Source organism: Geotrypetes seraphini, chromosome 5 (assembly GCF_902459505.1).
Source record: "Geotrypetes seraphini chromosome 5, aGeoSer1.1, whole genome shotgun sequence".
NCBI lineage: Eukaryota > Metazoa > Chordata > Amphibia > Gymnophiona > Dermophiidae > Geotrypetes > Geotrypetes seraphini.
The window spans coordinates 80,397,915-80,417,432 of NC_047088.1; the positions used below are offsets into that span (position 1 = coordinate 80,397,915).

The 19,518-nt window shown below is 41.0% G+C and overlaps 1 protein-coding gene across 5 annotated transcripts in view; it reads right to left on the minus strand.

Annotated features, from left to right (window-relative positions):
• CLCN5 (chloride voltage-gated channel 5) overlaps positions 1 to 19,518 on the minus strand; it is a 92,279-nt gene that overhangs the window by 23,761 nt on the left and 49,000 nt on the right. For all 5 annotated transcript variants that reach the window (XM_033945442.1, XM_033945441.1, XM_033945445.1 and 2 more), the window contains 4 exons: positions 15,923 to 16,074; positions 15,190 to 15,289; positions 3,151 to 3,341; positions 1,715 to 1,837 (listed from right to left, as the gene is read on the minus strand). In XM_033945442.1, coding sequence (XP_033801333.1) covers positions 1,715 to 1,837; positions 3,151 to 3,341; positions 15,190 to 15,289; positions 15,923 to 16,074 — 566 coding nt within the window. The remainder of the gene's footprint in view (positions 1 to 1,714; positions 1,838 to 3,150; positions 3,342 to 15,189; positions 15,290 to 15,922; positions 16,075 to 19,518) is intronic.

The following is a 19,518-nucleotide window of genomic DNA, read 5'->3' on the forward strand; positions in this document are numbered from 1 at the left end:
GGAGTACAGGGAAGAGGATAACAAACTGATTACAAACCACCCAAGAGGTAAGACAAGCAGAAGGATGGCACTGAATAAATTTAAACTCCCTTTCCCTCTTACAACGTAGCACCCTCACGGAAAGCCCAAATCTCCTAAAGTTGGTGGCTGGCTAAGTAGAATTTGAAAACAAAAAAATTTACAGTGGATACACTAACATGCTAAAAGGGATGAAAAACATATGGGATCAATATTCAAAATGATTTAAACATCCAGAAATGGCTCCTGGCTGTTTTTTGTTTGTCCGGGACTAACTGAGCGCATTGAGTCAAAAACAGCTACCTTGTGGTGTTCCAGGTGCAAAATAGGCATTTAACTAGGTAGGATAACCACATAAATAGGACTGCATAAAGCACAGTCCTAGCTTCCTGTGGTTTATCATAGCAGGTTAAGTACTGAATATCACACTTAACCAGCTTTGTTTTATCCAGCCACATATGCCCAGATATTCAATGCTGGTGCCCAGACACTGACTACCACTGGCTAAATATCAGGCTCTATATTTATTTTAATAGAAATTAAGACATGGGGGAAGCCTCTACTTGCCCTGGATCAGTAGCATGGAAGCTACTCTTTGGGTTTTGGCCAGGTGCTAAGGGACCTGGATTGGCCACTGTGAGAACTGGCTACTGGGCTTGATGGACCATTGGTTTGACCCAGTAAGGCTATTCTTATGTGCTTTCAAACTGGAAAGATAATGAGCTTTTGAATATACATTCTCTGGTGGCACTCCGTCTTGCAAGTCTTCAAGTCTGGAATGTCATTAGAAGATAAACTGGAAAAACCCTTTGTAAAGGTGAGATCTGGTCTGCCATTGATGCGTATCTTTAAAAGTAACCATAACTCATATTTGTTCGATCTATGCTGACATATCATTGATATTTACCTCTTAAAGATTTTCAGCTTCTCCTTTTTACAGTTTTTGTATCTTAAACTTTAATTGAAAATACATGTGTTTCTTTTTTTATGTGTGAATTTATGCACATTAAAAATATTCTAGTCAATAATCAGCCAGCTACTTGCTAATTTAGACCCAGGTATGCAATGCTGGGCCACACCTGGGCACAATCGCTAAACATTCAGATCAGCAGCAATACAAGTATGGCCGATATTCAGTGTTGGATCTGCATAGCTAACTGGGCAAATATGACTGCTTATGCAGGCACCATCATCGAATGCTGCTGGTGCTTGCATAACTTCAGGACTGCCCCGGTGCTGCCTGGACAGGTATTTCACTTTCCAAGATACCATCAACTTCTCTGCATCCCAGCATAGGCCAAGCTTTGCAGCAACCTATTAGGGTAAAAGACAGGGCATGCTCCTGCCATGGTCAGAGAGGAATTCAGCCACCCTGCCCAGTCAAATCATTTTAAAAATCAAATTTAGGCTCATTCAATCCAGCTATGCCACTGTATAGAGACATAATGAAGGAAAGATAGAAAAGAACGTGATGAAAACCCAATCCATATATATATAAAAAAACAAAACAAAACATATAAACCCACCCCCCTAAGGATCCTGGCAGTAAATAACCTATAAAAAAAAATACAGGTCTTAATTCTTTTTTGATAGTTAAAGACTCCCTTGGCCCCAGGATCTCCCAATAAAAGATTAATACAAAAGTAAGTCCCTATTTATGAAACAAATAATGTACCGATACTGAGTGAAGACTCACCTCTGGAATTCCAGACCCACAAGCATAAGGAGCAAATACCCTTACTAATAACACAGCCACGAAAGCAAACAGCAAGGCCCAGAGCACATAAATGAAGTAATTGAGGACATATGAAAGAGCATCCTGGAAAAAAAAAAGACCTGCTTTCAGCTACAAAACCCAAAGTACAGACTTATTTTCAATGCTACCACAGCAGTAGTGAGAAAAGACCAATGGGTAGGTGTGTGTGATGAGATCTTTAAATTATAAAAAGGTGACTTATTATTTAGTACTGATGGCCATTCAGACCTCCTTTTGTAAACAATCAAGGTCTCCTTACTCATGGCTTCCATCACTGAGGTATGTTTAGCTCCCTGTCCTGGCAATAACAATAAGAGCAAACACTATGGTACAAACAGCTCAGCAGAGAGAAAAAAGCAGTTTGCAAAAAAAAAAAAAAAAGTACCCAACAACAATGTGAGGTATACCTGTACATGACCCTGAAAAAACCTGAGCAAACAGTGGACCTACCATCAGTCCTTTTTATTTCATTTGTGAATTATGGTCAGGGTTGTATATTGTACCTTTAAAAGGTACAACAGTTTTAAGGGCTTTTAATTTAATGCTTTTAGAAAAAGAACCACACAACAAACCCCATGCTATTGGGCTTTTATTTTACATTTTACTCAATATAACCAGGACTTAATTTAAAGCCTGTTCTCTTCTCTTTGATTCACATTATACAATTAGAATATCTAGCATTCCCCTATTAGTCAATATGGAAAGGGGAAAGTATGAGAATGGGGTATATGCAAGATCCAGCAAAAAGGATACTTCACTTTTCAGAATACCATTGCTTCTCTGCATCCCAGCATAGGCCAAGCTTTGCAGCAACCTATTAGGGTAAAAAACAGGGAATGTTCCTCCTCTCTAAAGCTCAACATATATCATGCAAAAAAGCTGTCAGGACTATGGAACATGGAAATCCTCTGGCAGTACCAGCTCACAACACCCAACATCCACTTTGGGCTGCTGAATTAAGAAAAGGATAGCGGCAGAGGTGCCAAATTGCCCCAGTTTAGAAAAATCCTTTTTGATGACTTAGTAACCCTCCCTCCTGTCTTCCAAAGTAACATCTCAGTTCAAGGGAATAGCTGGGATAGATTACAGTGTTTCTTCTATTCTATCTTGATTTATCCCTTATTAACAACATTCATATGCTGATAATCCAGTCACAGCTTTTGTGTGGCAACACAACCTGTATTGCCAAGAAGAAAAAATTTAAAAAAATTTAATTGAATCAGGTTGGGCAGATTGGATGGACCATTCGGGTCTTTATCTGTCGTCATCTACTATGTTACTACAATACAGAGACTTGTCAGGCTAACCTATCATCTGGAAAAGAATGTTTTCTCAAAATCCTGCAGAAAAATTTCATATTTTCAGTTGTACGTTACCTCTGTTTCATGGCCTGTTATCAGCTGCGACCAACTCTTCCACTCTGGGCATTCAGTTGGTTTATCAAACTTTATTCCTTCAGACTTCCAACAGCACTGTTCCTGGTTAAACCAGAAGCCTACCAGACATACACCCTCTTTCAGGTCTGTCATCCAGTGTGCAGAAATGTCTATTAAGCCAGCTATTGAACCTGGTGTAAAGGTAAACAAAGAGTCTCAACCAAAGGAATAGGAATTTTGTCTTATTGTCAGTTCCCATTCTATTAACTCTCACACCAGTCTATGGCTAAGATGCTGCTCTTGGATGATAAGACCAGTGGCTCCTCCCTTTGCCAGTCTCAAGCTGATCATCTGTGAAAACGAAGCTTTCAGGCTCCAGTCTTCCCATCCACTTCCAATTACTTTCTCAATAGTACAGACTGCAACAAAACTCAAGAGAAAAATACTAAGTCACTCAGATGAAAACCAAAATCACGAAACTGGCATTACAAAACAAAAAAGAGAAACAAAACAGTAGCCTGAAATTAGAGATTGGCGGGAAAGCCCAAACTGCGGTGAAAGATAATTGAGAGTGGGACAAAACTCTGGTCCAATTTTACTTGCATTCCAGTGTGTACTGTAGCTTTTACAAGAACCACCCTGAGCTTGGCTCACTGCATGATGTACTTCCAACATCCAATAACTACCTCCCTAGTCTATAGTACTCAGAAAAAGGCATGCATGGAAATCCATGTAGTAGCAGCAGCAAAAGTAGCCCTGGCTATCTCTTCCATTGAGATCAGTGCTTTCTCTACAAAGAAAAATCTATCATCTTATAGGATAGGACGTAACAAGAAGAAAATTATCTATATACTGTAGTTATTTCATTTATTAGGAGTGGCCTAGTGGTTAGAGGGTGGTGGATGCCTGGAATGCCCAGAGAGGTGGTGGAGATGAAAACAGTGACAGAATTAAAAAAAACATGAGATGAACACAGAAGATCTCTAATTAGAAAATGAATAGTATAAAACAAACTAAGGCCAATACTGGGCAATCCTGCACGGTCTGTGTCCCACACATGGTGATTTGGTGTAGGATGAGCTGGGGAAGGATTTGATAGAAGCTCCACTGACAGGATGGGCAGAATTGGGCTTCAATGGCAACTTCAGCAGTGGGAATCTAAAGACAGTTCCGGGCGCACTTCTATGGTCTATTGCCCAGAAATATTTTTTAAAAAGACAATTTTAACATGAATGTATAATGAGCGTGACTGTTGGTTTATCTGCTATCATTTACTATATATAATGAGCGTACTATGTATAATGAGCGTGACTGTTGGTTTATCTGCTATCATTTATTATGTTACTACGTTACCCTGAGGTTGTGAGTTCAATTTCCACTGCAGCTCCTTAACCCTTCATTGTCCCAGGTACAAAATAAGTACCTGTCTCAAAATATGTAAACTGCTTTGACTGTGTAAACCACACAGAAAAAGTGATATATCCCATCCCCTTTACTTCTAATCTGCCTGTCATAAAATCTAAGTGGAACACATCAACAACATACATTATGTAATAACTTAAATCATCAATACAAGAATAAAACCAGAACACAAATGTTCACATATCTCTAAACATATAGGACAACTGTGCCAAGAAATCCTGAAAACAATTAAGCTCAAACAACATCTTCCTAAACAGATTAATGGCCAATCAGATCTATCCTCCAGGCAAAAATAACTAATTCAATTTAGGAAAATGCTAGAGAAAATAAAATTATGCTCAACTGTTTCTTGAACACTGCCCTATCACTCATTAGCCTAAACTGACCTATTTATTTTTTTAGTTTTTATTAAGGAAATCAGGGTGATATAAAATGTTATACAGAAGATAACACACCCTTACAATCACAATTCCAAACTACAAAGCATAGAACAGCAATAACTTGGCTACCAATAGAATGACATAACAAGAAAATTGCCAGCAAAGTATTATATTATTACATTACATTAGTGATTTCTATTCTGCCTTTACCTTGCAGTTCAAGGCGGATATTTATTGAGTTTGATATGCTGCTTTTACATGAGTATTAAGCAGTTTACAAAGGTAATAATATAATAGGCACATTAAACTACCCTCTCTGTTTTCATTTTTGTTGTGAGGTTAGGGATGGGGGAGTGCGGGGTTGGGGGGGAGGGGGATTTTGGGATCGGGGGCACCCGATCTTGAACTGCTGTATCTCCAGCTGTTGTACTTGTTGTTTTTTCTGGTTTATTTAATAAAATATTGTTTCACCTAAACTACCCTCTCTGTCCCAGATAGGCTCACAATCTAAACTAAAGGCCCTGAGAGAAAAGCCACTGCTTATATAAAAGGTAACAGTTTAAATACACTATAGAGGGCATATTCCCCATATTCTTCAAATCTGCCATTTGGGACATTAGAGCCAACCAGTGTTGTAAGGTAGGTTTAATCTCTGCCACTCAGTGTTGTAGTATGACCCTTTTTTTTTTTTTTTTTGCAAGTCCAAAGGCTACCAATGCAAAATGCCTGTAAGTTTCAACCAATCCCTGGGACATTAGGGGCCCCTCCATGCCGAGGTCAAGGTCTTGTAAGACCATTCCAGGGACCTGCCAATGATTCCCTGTACTTTAGTATCACTCTAACCAACAACCTTTTCAGTGAGGGACATTCCAAGAAATGGTGTACTAAGGTACACCTGTAAATACTTGTGAACAAACTGCTTGTAGATTATATTTGTACCAAGACCTCAAATACTCAAGACACTACTTAATTCATTTTGTGTCCTTACTGGGGTAGTATATTCATCATTGATCTTTATTTATGGTTCTTAATGCAGGCAATACCTTAATGCATCTATGTGGTGCTATATAAAGATTTAAGAAGAGCACTTGACTTATAGCCCGACGGCTACCTAGCCGTTTCACTGGTATGTTTCCTCACTTGTATGTTTCCTCACTAGTATGCTGCTCTTCACTCTTATTTTATGGGTTTTTTTCAAATTTTTCTGTGGCTCTCCCCACACCACTTGCATAAATAAAGACTGATGATAAATATGCTACCCCAGTAAGGACACGAAATGAATTAAAGTAGTGTCTTGGGTATTTGAGGTCTTGGTACAAATATAATCTACAAGCAGTTTGTTCACAAGTATTTACATGTTGTATGAATAGTTGAACAAACTATTTTTCCATTGTACAATTTGGATTGTACTAAGGTCCCTACCACAAACTCATTTGTTTTTGGATCATGAGAAGGAACTGTGTGATTCTTTGACAATGCAGCTCCTCTGGACCTCGAATGTCAATGATGTGGAGTCCAAGATCTAGCTCTCAATGGTAGTTTGGAGCTTTGCTCAGATTGGACTGGTACTGGAAGAGCCATAGCAGATGCTTATACTACATGGGACTAACATGCCAACTAAGTCCCTCTGCACCAATTCCCTAATCTGATCTTGTAGGGATGGAACCGATACTGTGGTAGACATTGGTACAAATGGTTCAGGATGCGTCAGGTGTTGAAGCGTTGGTGACCTCGATGACAAGGCACGCCTCAGAGGGGACACCACTTGCATGGATGATAATCTTGTCTCAGTGTATCAGTGCTTCGGAGGTGCCAGTATTTCAAATTTCAAGGTTCTCACCATTTCAAATTTCCAGGCATAACCTGTACGTGTAGTGCCTATTTGTTCGCCTCTCCATCCTTGAAGGGCTGTATCTACAAGAGATTCCTTGATCGAACACACTCATTCCAAGCAGGCAAATGGAACAAATGTTTAACCAATTTTATTTCAAAAGACCTTTCTTATCAAACTTACAGGAAGTCAATCAAAACTTATCTCTTTGACAAATTTCTCCGACTCCACTTCTGCCTGATGCATTCCTAAAACTCTCCCAGATAAACCGATTAATCCCAACATGCTAATGTAATTTCAAAAGTTTTTAGTATTATCGCTGTCTGTATATAGTCTCCTCTTCTGTAAACTGCTCTGAACTATTCATGGTATTGCAGTATATAAAAATAAAGTTATTATTATTATTAATCCAGAGGAGATCCCAGTTGACTGCATGCAGAATGTCTTTTAGAGGGTCAAAATGAAATCTGGGGAAAACCCCTTTAAAGACCCCAGCACTGAGGGAGAAGGTGCTAGAACTGGCAAGGAAGCTGACACTTGTCCCTGAGATGGGTCCTGAGCTTGTAGCACACCACCAGTCAGAAACCAAAACGGTGGTCATTCTTGCCAACAAGGCCGAAGAGAGAAGTCGTCGCCATGTTGGCTATCCCGCCTTCAGCGAAGGGGAATTCCTGGTACTTTTAGTTCCCTTGGAGGTAAGCGAATCCCTGGGAGTTCCAGCAACTGTGACCTTAGGGAAATCCCTGCCATGAGCAGCAGCCCTTGCCAAATCCACTGCTTTGTCAGAGCGGCCAGCTGGCTTAGGCGCTGCACAATACTTGCAGATGCCGGAGGCCTTGACTCCCCACTGGGAGCAGAAAGACCACCACTGAAGCCGCTGCCTATATGAGAAAGACACCGGGCAGACCTTACAGGCTCTCAAAGCTGCAGTCAGCTCCTAAGGCCAAGAGCAAGCTGAGGTACTTTTAAAAATTGGGGTGGTAGGGGAATGGGGGGGGGAGAGACTTAGCCGCCCAAGTGTAGCACTCCTGAGGCTACAGGAGACCCACGCAGGTCCCCATCCTTTCTAGCTACAAAACAATTAGTACTGAGTCAAACTCCTTTGTATTTTCCTTTTCTTTTTTTTTACACCAGGCCAACACAGACTGGGACTGCACAGACTTACCACCTCTACCTGCTGGACACTAAGACAGACTGACTTCAGGGGGACTGCAAAGCCCACTTATCCTTAATGGTGAAATCATTTGTTCTCAGTCGCCACCTGCTGGTAGAGATGCGTAAACCCATTCATCTGTGCCGGTCTGGAGGGACGCGATAAAAGGATCCAGTTTAGGACAGAATTACAAATGCATCTATCTGTGACACCTCTCACTGGAGAACCCAAAAAACCTATAGTGAATGTTTCAGTGTCTGCGGTAAGGACTGAAATTCTTGAAATAGAAGCAAATAGGAGAGAGTGATAACAAAGGCAAGAGATCCCTGCGTGCAGGCAACCTTCACAACAGGAACAGGAACTGCATTTACATATTTTCTAGGGATGCTCTTTTTTCCCCCTTTTGTTAATAACCATTGTTTCAACTCAATATCTAACACATTTTATATGGTCACCTTTTGTAGTGTTCAAAATTTTGCTTTTTTTCTCACACACTTCTGCATGTCAAAGACTTTCTAACTATAACTGGAAAGTTTCTAGGTTCTTTGGTGAACAATAGATTATTTTTTTTTAAAATCATCATATAAAACATTTGGGTTTAATTTCTAGTAGAATGAAGCCTTCTTAAATCTAGCACCATATCTCATAGTGAGGTGGGTAAAACATGGCTCGCAGTATCAAATTTTTTTAAAATTTCCTTATCCTTATTGGGTAAAATATGGCTCACAGGACAGAATTGACTCATGGGATCCTTTAATCTTGATGCTCCTACTAATACTAAGAATCATTTCTTTCTTTTTTTTAATCTTTATTGATTTTTAATCTTAAAGAGCATCATACAAATGAAAGAAATAATATGTATTATATACATTACACTAATATCTATACAGGTAACATATATATCTTCAAAATTGTTAGGTTTTTACATATAATAATAACATATTAAAACATAATATATAATTGAAAAATAGAGTTACCCAAATATCACTATCAATATTTACATCCCTCCCTCCAATTTAATTGGGTCCTCATATTTAATTGTACAGTTTTCATGAGTAACCCTCATTTCTATAGAATCATTTCTATAGTGCTACTAGATATAAGCAGCACTGTACACATTATATTCAGTAAGGTACTTTCTCTGACCCTAGTAAGCTCACACTCTAAGTATTTGCACCTGTGGCAATGAAGGGTTAAGTGATTTGCCCAAGGTCACAAGAAGCTGTAGTGAGAATTGAACCCAGTTCATCAAGATCAAAGCCTGCTGTTCTTTCTTAAAAAAATATTTACCGTATTTTTCGCTCTATAAGACACATTGGACGATAAGACGCACCCACCTGTAGAGGAGGAAAACCCAGGAAAAAAAATATTCCCACTGTCCTGACCTGTACCTCCTTTGGTGGTCTAGTGGTAGGCCGAGATAGGGTCTTATAGAGTGAAAAATCTGTAAGCAGTGTAGGCACCCCCCCCTCCCCCGTAGACAGCGCAGGCACCCACCCATAGGCAGCACAGGCACAACCCCCCCTCCTAGACAGAATAGGCACAACCCCCCAAGACAACATAGAAACCCCCTATAGGTAGCACAGGCACAATCCCTCCATAGACAGCAGAGACATCTCCTCCATAGGCAACAGAGGCACAACCCCCCATAGGCAGCACAAGCACCCCCTGTAGGCAGCACAGGCACAACCTCCCCCAAAAGGCAGCACAGGCACAACTTCCCCTATAGGCAGCACAGGCACAATCCCCCTCAATAGACAGCAGAGGCATCCCCTCCATAGGCAGCACAGGCACAACTCCCCAATAGACAGCACAGGCACCCCCTGTAGGCAGCACATGCACAGCCCCCCCCCTATAGGCAGCAAAGGCATAGCCCCTCCCATAGGCAGCACAGGCACAACCTCCCCAAAAGGCAGCACAGGCACAACCCCCCCCATAGGCAGCACAGGTACAACCCCTCTGCCCCCAGTACCTTTTTTTAAAGTCCCCTTTCCACACTCCTGCCTGTCTCCCTCGCCAGACGGCTCTTCTTCAGTTCGGGGCCAGGCAGAGCGGCACAGAAGGCATGTGCATTTCATTCCTACCTAGTCCAGCGCCGCTCCCCGATTGGCTGCAGTCAGATCTCACGAGTTGTAAGAACTGACTGCAGCCAATCTGGGAGCGGTGCCGGACCAGGCAGGAACGTGAACAGCACGCGCCTGCCCCCAAACTGAAGAAGAGCCATCCAGCGAGGGAGACAGGCATGAGCGTAGAAAGGGGACTTTAAAAAAAGGTACTGGGGGGTGTGCCTGAGTTGCCTACCTGGGGGGGGGAGGTATTCACTCCATAAGACACACCCTGATTTCCACCCCCTTTTTGGGGGTGGAAAAAGTGCATAAAAGTGCATCTTATGGAGCGAAAATAGGGTACTTTGAAATGTAAAACTACTGGCCTGCTATTCCAAGGCTCTTCAGCTGTTGTTTGATAAAAATCATAGGCCTGACTTTGTAGGCCTTTGATGAGGATGTCAACAGGTACAGTTGCAGCGCTATAGTGCCCTTGTTTTCCTGTACAAGGAGCATCCAGCCCCTAGTGCAGATGTCAGCCACAAATATACCTGAGTCAAAAGCTTATCCACCTCAGACATATCTTTATATTTATTTATTCAGTTTTCTACACCATTCTCCCAGAGGAGTTAAGAACGGTTTAAATTAGTGGTCTCAAACTCGAACCCTTTGCAGGGCCACATTTTGGATTTGTCAGTACTTGGAGGGCCTCAGAAAAAAAGAGTTAATGTCTTATTAAAGAAATGACAATTTTGTATGAGGTAAAACTCTTTATAGTTTATAAATCTTTCCTTTTGGCTAAGTCTTAATAATAATATTGTAATTTATAGCTAAAGAGACATATGATCAAGAAACTGTTTTATTTTACTTCTGTGATTATGATAAACATACCGAGGGCCTCAAAATAGTACCTGGCGGGCCACATGTGGCCCCCAGGCCGCGAGTTTGAGACCACTGGTTTAAATGAATTTATGTTCCTCTCACCCCAAATGTCCTCTTAATACCCATCACTACAAATATCATCCATGTTTCTTCACAGATGGTATTAACCAGTATCTAGTTACCATTTTCTACAAAACTTCCCTCCAGTTGGAAGGAATAAAAAGTACCATGATTATTATTATAAAATTGATTGTCATCAAAGAAGTAAAGGGCATTTGGCTGGAGCAAGAATATTGTGTTATTATGAGCCTTTGAGGTTGTGTAAAAGCATTATTTGAGTGCTTTTTAAGCACATTTAACTTCTGCAATAGCATCTCCTGGTGAGAGCTCATCTGTCTACTCATTTGTATGTATAAGTCTGTCTGTGCTCTCTCACAACAGACCTATGTATGTAGATAAAGGCAGGAGGTGATGGAGATAGGAATGAGTGGGCATAGCAGGGGACTCAGGCCCTGCTACCCAAAGACAAACATGGAACTAAAAGTTGGTGCCATAGAAAACACAACCCCCATGGTGCCAAAAAAGAGTGGGAAACACCCCCTCCCAAGCAATCACATTATCAGTGTCTCAGTGGTGATTTAACACCTTGCATCAGAAAACAGATGAGGAGCAGAGACTGCAACAAAGAAATAGGCAAACTGCACGATAAGAGGAAAGCAAAAGAAGATGCAGTGTGGGTGCAAGGACGAGGAAGGATAGAAGTGAGGGAGGAAAAACAGGAATGTCAGCCAAGTGAGAGCAAAGGGACAAAAGAGTTCACAAAAGGGTGGAGAAATAGTGAAAGGGTGTAAAGGTTGAGGAGGTAAGTGCAGGGGATTTAGAGCCAAACACATACATATCTCCATATCTAGTATATTCAGCTATACACCCCACAGGCACAAATATACACACTATACCACTCAAAGACACACCAGCAGTCATCACACACATACTTCATATAGCCTCCCACTAGCTGACCAACCAACTGATACTATCCTATTGATAAACCATGTATTCACTCTCTTCCCTATGTGACTAGAAGAAGAAACTTATCACCGTATCATGCTTAAAATAGATTCTGAAGGTTTTCCAGGCTGCTTATTTAATAGGAAGCTTCACCCTTTGAAAAGAGCCTATTGATTCATGACTATGGGACTGACATGCCCACATAGTTTTCTTCTGCAAAGTATAAGCCAGAGTCTTATGGATGTACTTTTTCATTTATTTGCTTAACTTCTTTAAAATTGGGACTCCCATTCAAAACATTCCCTCCACCCTCTAAACCCTGTCCATCACCCTCCACCTGAAAAAAGTATACATATGGTCAAAGAGCATGTGCACTCTGACCCGCACTGAAAGGGCCAGAGCAGTTTTCAAAAGCCACTTTTATAACATAACGGTACTCTTGTATACCGCTACAACCTCGCAGCTCTGTGCGGTTTACAAATAAAGAAGCGTGCGCATACACAATAACAATTCAGCTGCTAAAAATTTTATTGGAACAAATAAGTAAAAACCTATGAAACCAAGGTTCAGAACCACAGCCCTTTTTAGTTTTAAAAAGCTTATGAAGCACTGAGGATTCGTCTACATGTAGCTATGGTGATGAAGGAGGCATGCAGTCTGATGTCTATCAAGACAAGTACAGAACTGAGTGGTGAGATCTGGAGCCTGTTGGTGTCACTTCGCAGCTGATCAGTTTGAGACTGAAGAAAAGGAGCCACTAGTCTGATACTCAGTGAAAAGTACAGAATGGAATAAGATTGAAATACAACACATTATGAACATACAGAAATTATGAGGACTACTGTTTTACTGCAGTTTAAACAAGGATATCAATGAGACGATTTCTACACAGAGGAGACAATAGCAATCTGTCTTAGACACAGAGAAACCCCACATTCTGGTTTCATTCAAATGGATTTTGAGGGTCTGTTACGGAAACTCTCAATTAAAAATGTCCCATAAATCTCTCTCATAATTTGACTACTGGCACAGGTAAACCTGAAATCATAGTTGGAATGCTGTTAGAAGGCTGAGAGGGTGTTGATTCATTATTCAAACCTGTAAAACTCTGCCAATTACTGTTCATTTGATCTTGCTCTTCTCTTCAAATAAGCAGTATACTGTATGCAATCAGTGCATTTTGATGACAGTTACAGTGTCCTGTGCTAATCAACAAAGTTGAACAAAAGAGTTATACCCAATGAGAAAGTGTGAGGAAAAAGGGACAGGCAGCAATTGCTCTGAAATCTTCATGTCACTCCGAGCATAACATTTCCCCCACTTTAACAAAAGAATCTTATTATTCATACGTAAAACATATCCAACATACTCTACATTTGTAACAGGATACTTGCCTCATACAATTAGATTCATCTGGTTCTTGGTAATAAAATCCAGAATGGACCAAATGGGTCATAATCTGAGCACGGCCACGGGGAAACTACAGTGGGATCTGCTTACAACTTGCCAGTATGACAGACATTACAAATTCTTGTACATTCTTATGAAACAGTGTGGACAACTTATTTAACATGCATATAAGAAACAGGACTATTGAGATGTGGAGGGACATTTTCAATAGGACGTCTAAATCCGACTTTGGACATTTCTGCAAGGAAGTTCAAATGTTGGGTTGGGAAAACGGCCATTAACAAAATTGCAAGACGTCTATCTCTCTCTTTTTTTTCTTTTTTTTAATGACCTATCTAGACGTTCTGGCCCTTCTCGGGAGCCAGTAAGAAAGCCGCTCAGTGCCGAGAACCAGCACCAAATCGCACTGCTACTCGTGCCACTCAGCTGAAGAAACTGGATTTGCGCAGCCGGTTAGCAGCAGGCCAGGAGTTTGGAAAACTTGCTCCTGCCCGCTGCACCTCCACCTGGGATTGGCAGAGGTATGAAGATAGGGCAAGGAGGGCGGGGGACATAGGGCAGAGCCTGGGAGGGAGAGTGCAGAGCCTGACAGGGAAAGGAAGGAAGGATGCTGGGTGCAGTGCCTGACAGGGAAAGGATGGAGGGAAGGGGGCAGGACACTTGAATATTAAGCCGTCCAACTTATATTCGAGTCAACCATTTTTCCTCCTTTTTTGGGGGGAAAAGGGGGTCTCGACTTATATTCGAGTATATACGGTATGCCATCATTGTCTTTTACTGCAAAATTGCCTTTCTATATTACAAAATACCTCAGGTAAAGTATAACTTTAAAATCACAAAACTAGTAACAAAATGCAGGTAGATTGCTTGGAAATGAATATTTTTCCTTCACATACACTCCATGACTGTTCTATTTTGCTGGGGGAATGTGAACTTTGTTCTTTTTTTATACTTGTTATTATTGTGTTTGGCGCTGCTAATCAAAGTCAAGTACTAAAGGGTTACAGTACATCATAATTGTTCTATGATTTTTCTTTGTATGTGATATTGATGTTACATTTTATTCAATAAAAAAGTTAAAACAAACAAAGCTAGTAATAAAAATATAAAAAAAACCAAATATTTCAAAAAGAAACACAATGTGGGAGTCTCTCCCCTTTGACTTCCCACTGCCAACCCACTCCTCATCTTCCAAGGCACCAGGGAGAATCTGGGCAGAAGCAGCATTTTTCTGTTTTGCATGAACTATGAGCCAATAAATACTCAATTAGAGTGGTGATCATACCTCTTCATCCATGGTTTCTGATTTCCACAGGAATCATGTATACAAGAGGAAAAGGCGGGACTGGTGCTGAGGCACTGCAAATGGATAGCAGCAGGGCCTGTAATTTTTTTTTCACTGTAAAGATGGGCATATGGTGCTCAAGGGAGCAATTTAAGCAGCGAGAAGTCAGGAAAGAGGATGGACAATGCTGGAAATTCAAAAAGACATCTCACAGCTTGCTGCTTAATACACAGGACTGGATCAGACAGCAGGAGCCACAGTTAAATAGCTCAGGTCTCCCATATACACAGCTCCCTATGGCTGAGTTAGCTTTGCCCGTGCTTAGTCTTATGTAAACTGCCCTGGTATTCCTACGAAGGATGATAAAAATTTAAAATAAAATCAAAATAGGAAAAAAAGAATCTGTTGCATAAAAAGGCTAAACCAGGAATGCCAAGGACAATTGAGCGGGATCAAACCCCAAAGGCTTATGTAAAATAATACTACCTGTACTTCACTGATCAAACATTCTTGCCTGCCTAACACCCTAATGGCACTGCTCGAGATTAGCTTTTTTGTAGGGATTAATAAAACAAAAGGCATAGACCTTTTTCTCTTTAAATTGCTGAGATGTGAATTATTCTCACCTGCCATGAGCCCAATGCAGAGCATTAGCAGCCAGCCAGAAAATGCATCACACACACTGTGGAGCAGAGCCCATGCCGATTCTTTACTCTTGCTCATAATCTTTGCCCAGAAAAATAAAGAACAAAAATATTTGAGTTATATAGAGGTCAGGGAAACAAGAGCAAGGCAAAAACATCAGGGAGTGAAGTTCTTGTAATGGATCATGTGAAATTAGTCTGGGAAACGGGGAGATAAGTTAGCACAGGAGAATGAGGGTGAGGCAGGTGTTTTAACCAATGTACCACTGCTGATAGGCCTATATATCTTATACTCCATTTAAATGTTTTTCCCAGAACTGTGGAGAAAAAAAACTGCTCTATTCAATAAACCTCCGATAGGGTACAGTCTAAAAATTGAAACTTGTGCCTGTGACTTATAGCATATTATTTATAACATTTAAAAATTCTTAGCTAAATATTATAGTAACCTTTGAACTCTGAGGACATCATGTAACCACAGTATAATTTGGATAAACCAAAAAGAGCAGTGCACAGCACAATGCATGAAGTAATAAACCCACAGCAAAACAAAATACCTTCTTTTCTTAAGAAGTTCTTATTGTCTACTCTGGATGCCAGTCTCCTGAATAATGCCCTTTTGTACCCAACCATCTGATTAACCATACATGAGAGCTCATTTTGTTACACTTCATTGTATTTTTAACTTGCTCAAGTACCAAGAAGCCAGACTCACCTCTCTGTGTCTGTCCCGGTCCCTTGATTTTTCCCGCACCCAGTCTATTGTATTGAAATCTTCATAGGTCCCAACCCCAGGGGCTGGTTCTTCCAAAAAATCCATCATCTTGCTTGTGCCATTCATCTCTCTTCCACTGTACAAAGAAAACTCTGCAGAACATAAAGGAATCAAAGAAGTGAGACCTATTTTATGGGATCCAAAATTTCAGGCTAGTTGTTTTTTTTTAAAGTAGACCTCAAACAATCTGCAAATTTAGAGAGAACAGAAACAGTAGCAGACACAATCTCATGTAATCAGTTTGAAACTGGGTGTAAAAGTATGTATGTCTGAATCTTAAAAAGCTTAAAAAGCTTATCTTTATCTTAAAGCCTACTTACCATCTTCCTTTATTTTATGGAATAATAGTGTTATTCTCCCAGTAACCTTAAGGTCAATCTTCAGCTCCTTGCTCCCCTTATCTAAAAATTTCTCTATAAACACTAAAATCTGTGCTTTTCCTTCTGAATAACACATGAAAAGCTTTGCCCATTCTCTAATCACCTCTCACATAGACTGCAATTTGTTTCTCACAATGAATCATTTCTCTCCATTGAAATGTATTCAAAATTCAGCTTCTCAACTTATCTTCTACCAATCCACTATGTCCACAGAACTCCTCTTCAAATCACACTTGCTCACTAGTCATACTTGCATAATCTTAAAGTTCCACTTAGTCACGTACAAGTGAATTCACTCAGCTATTCCTCATGGTTATCTCCTTTCTCCTTACGACCCTCATCAGGAACTCTGCAAATCAGGCAAGTCACAATTTTTATGCCCTTCTCCCCCACTGTCAATTCCTGACTTTGTGACACTTGCTCCTTTTCTTATTCAAATTCAGTCTTAAAAACACCTTCACTTTTTTGAGGTCCACTGGATGTCCAATGCAAAATGTTTATTCTAGGATGAATCAGTTCCATAAGAAAATATGCATTCAAAAGGAAAAATTGTAGGTGGGACTAGAGAACTCAGTGAAGTATATCAGAGGCAGAGTGAAAAATCCAGAGTGGATTCCTTCTGCAGCAGCATGCGGCTATGGGGAAATAACCCATCTGTCTAGAATGTCTCATCTATTGCACTGGAACAAGCATTGCCATACTGGGACAGACCAAAGGTCCATCAAGCCCAGTATCCTGTTTCCAACAGTGGTCAATTCAGGACACAAGTACCTGGCAAGATCCCAAGGAGAAAAAAGATTTTATGCTGCTTATCCTAGGAATAAGCAGTGGATTTCCCCAAGCCATCTTAATAATAATGGCTTATGAACTTCTTTTAGTAAATTAGCAAAACCTCTTTTAAACCCTGCTAAGCTAACTGCTTTCTCTACATTCTCCAGCAATGAATTCCAAAGTTTAATTACACATTGTGTGAAGAAATGTTTTCTCCAGTTTGTTTTAGTAGCTTCATCGCATAACTTCTAGTCCTAGTATTATAATAATTTATTTTGCATTTTGTTTGCAGTTGAATTATAATCACAGAATATTCAATACAACAATGCTTTGCTTGTCTGTCTCTACTTTCTCCAAGGTACCATCCAATAGTAGGAGAGCAACTGTAGGTTGACAGATCAAGAAGACTTGGAAAAAAGACTGACACCGATCGTGTCCCGACCACTTTGTGACCCCGACCCAACTCACTAACCTTCCTCCCGCACCCGATCCGGGTGCAAATGAGAGGAAGCAGCATGCAAAGTAGCTTGACCTTGATTCACTAAACAAAATTCAGGAACACTAATGGGCTAGCCGATCAAGAAGAAGCGACTACTGAGGAACAGTCGCCCAGACTCTCCTGCCTTTGCCGTCCTTCCCTGCAGTGCGAGCCCATGGTTTTAACCCACTTTAAGCCTGCGGGTTAAAACTACAGGCTCGTGAGTAAAAAGTCAAAAAATAAAAAAGCAAAGTTTTCTTCACAGACAGCAAGCACATCTGCAGACCATCTACAGGCAAAGAAGATGGTCTGTGCATGCATCAGGATCGCTCCCCAGCGATCTGTGTAGTCAGTGGGGGGCGTGCCTCCGATCGGCCTACTTTGTGAATCGGGCGCCCAGCCACGGATTGCCCACGGACCGGATGGGAAAAGGAAGGTTAGTGAAGCTGGCCCTAAATTAGGGTGAACAATATGGGTTTTCACATACAGTTTGTTTAAACTTTTCATGCCAAAAGTTATCTACACATAATTAACAGGCTTTCTACTAACAGGTATTACTAGTTTTACTGCCAGTGATGCAGTTGAAATTAAGATCTGGTATGCCTGGCATTATTCAAGAATACTGAAGCATGCCATTATTTGGAACATTACTCACAGACTGTGCAGCACATGCACACCCAAGACCAGATAGCTCCAGTCTGGATATGCCACAAGCTGGTCAAGTTTTCAGGATATTCACAATGTATAATTATTCACATACAATGGAGGCTAACACCATCTCATGTTTATTCCCTATGGATAAACTAAAAACTTGCAAGGCAGGACCAGAGCTGCTTAACCCTGATCTAATATAACAAGCCCTGCCCCCTCCTCTTCACACTATTGCTGGAATATATTTTATGATTTACTCGCATTGTTAAGACAGGACAAGAGAGTCCAATGGTAACTTCCCAGATTTGGGGGAAGAGATCACCCTCTCCCCCTCTTTATTTCTGGCCGGTGATAAAGAGGAGCTTACGGGATAATGCTAGTCCTATAAGTAGCACCTTTTGAAGGTGAAGCAGAAGGAATTAGTAAGCTAGGATCTGTATATTGTATACTGGTTCACTGTCGAGTCAGCCCTAATTACCTTTTTTGTTTTTCTAAAATCGTATGTTATCTTTTTTCTTTTATTTCTTTGGTCCACACCAGGAACCAGCCTGTGGAGAGCAGGCAGGCTCAGTCCTCTCCTTCTTCCTAACAGAATGTCACAGAGCATCTGTTGTTTGAGCCACATACCACCATATCTACAAAACACCACATGGTTCAAGCAGTAGATGGTGAATTTGCACTGCATGCTGTCAGGAACAGAAAGGAGAGGTGCACAAGGTCAGTCAGTGGAAAAAAAGGACTGAGCAACTGCAACAGAAGCTGTGAAACGGTAAAGAAACAACAAGGTGCAGAAGGGGACAAGGACCAGGGACAGCCTGGATGCAGGAATGAGGAGAGCAGGCAGAGCCAGGGCCTGCTTGGCCCATCCCATTCTGATATTCATATCGTGCCAGTATGCTAGAGTTGTCAAATTGTAAGGGTGTTCTAGTTTCCTGGTTGACGTTTCCTGGGTCAGAGCAAGTCTGAGGCATTGCCTACACTGTCCTGTCCTTCCCCCCACGGTCCACTTGTGTTGAATTTGTACATATTACATACTGTTGCATATAGTTACAACAGAAAACCTAAACCCAGGTTATTAAGATTTACACAATGTACTGTATTTTTCACTCCATAAGATGCACTTTTTTCCCCCCAAAAGTGGGTGGAAATAAGGGTGCGTCTTATGGTGCGAATACCACAAACATCCCCCCTTTTTGTACTCCTGGTCCAGCGCTGGCAGGGGAGACTCTTTGCAACCCTCACGAGTTTGCTCAGAC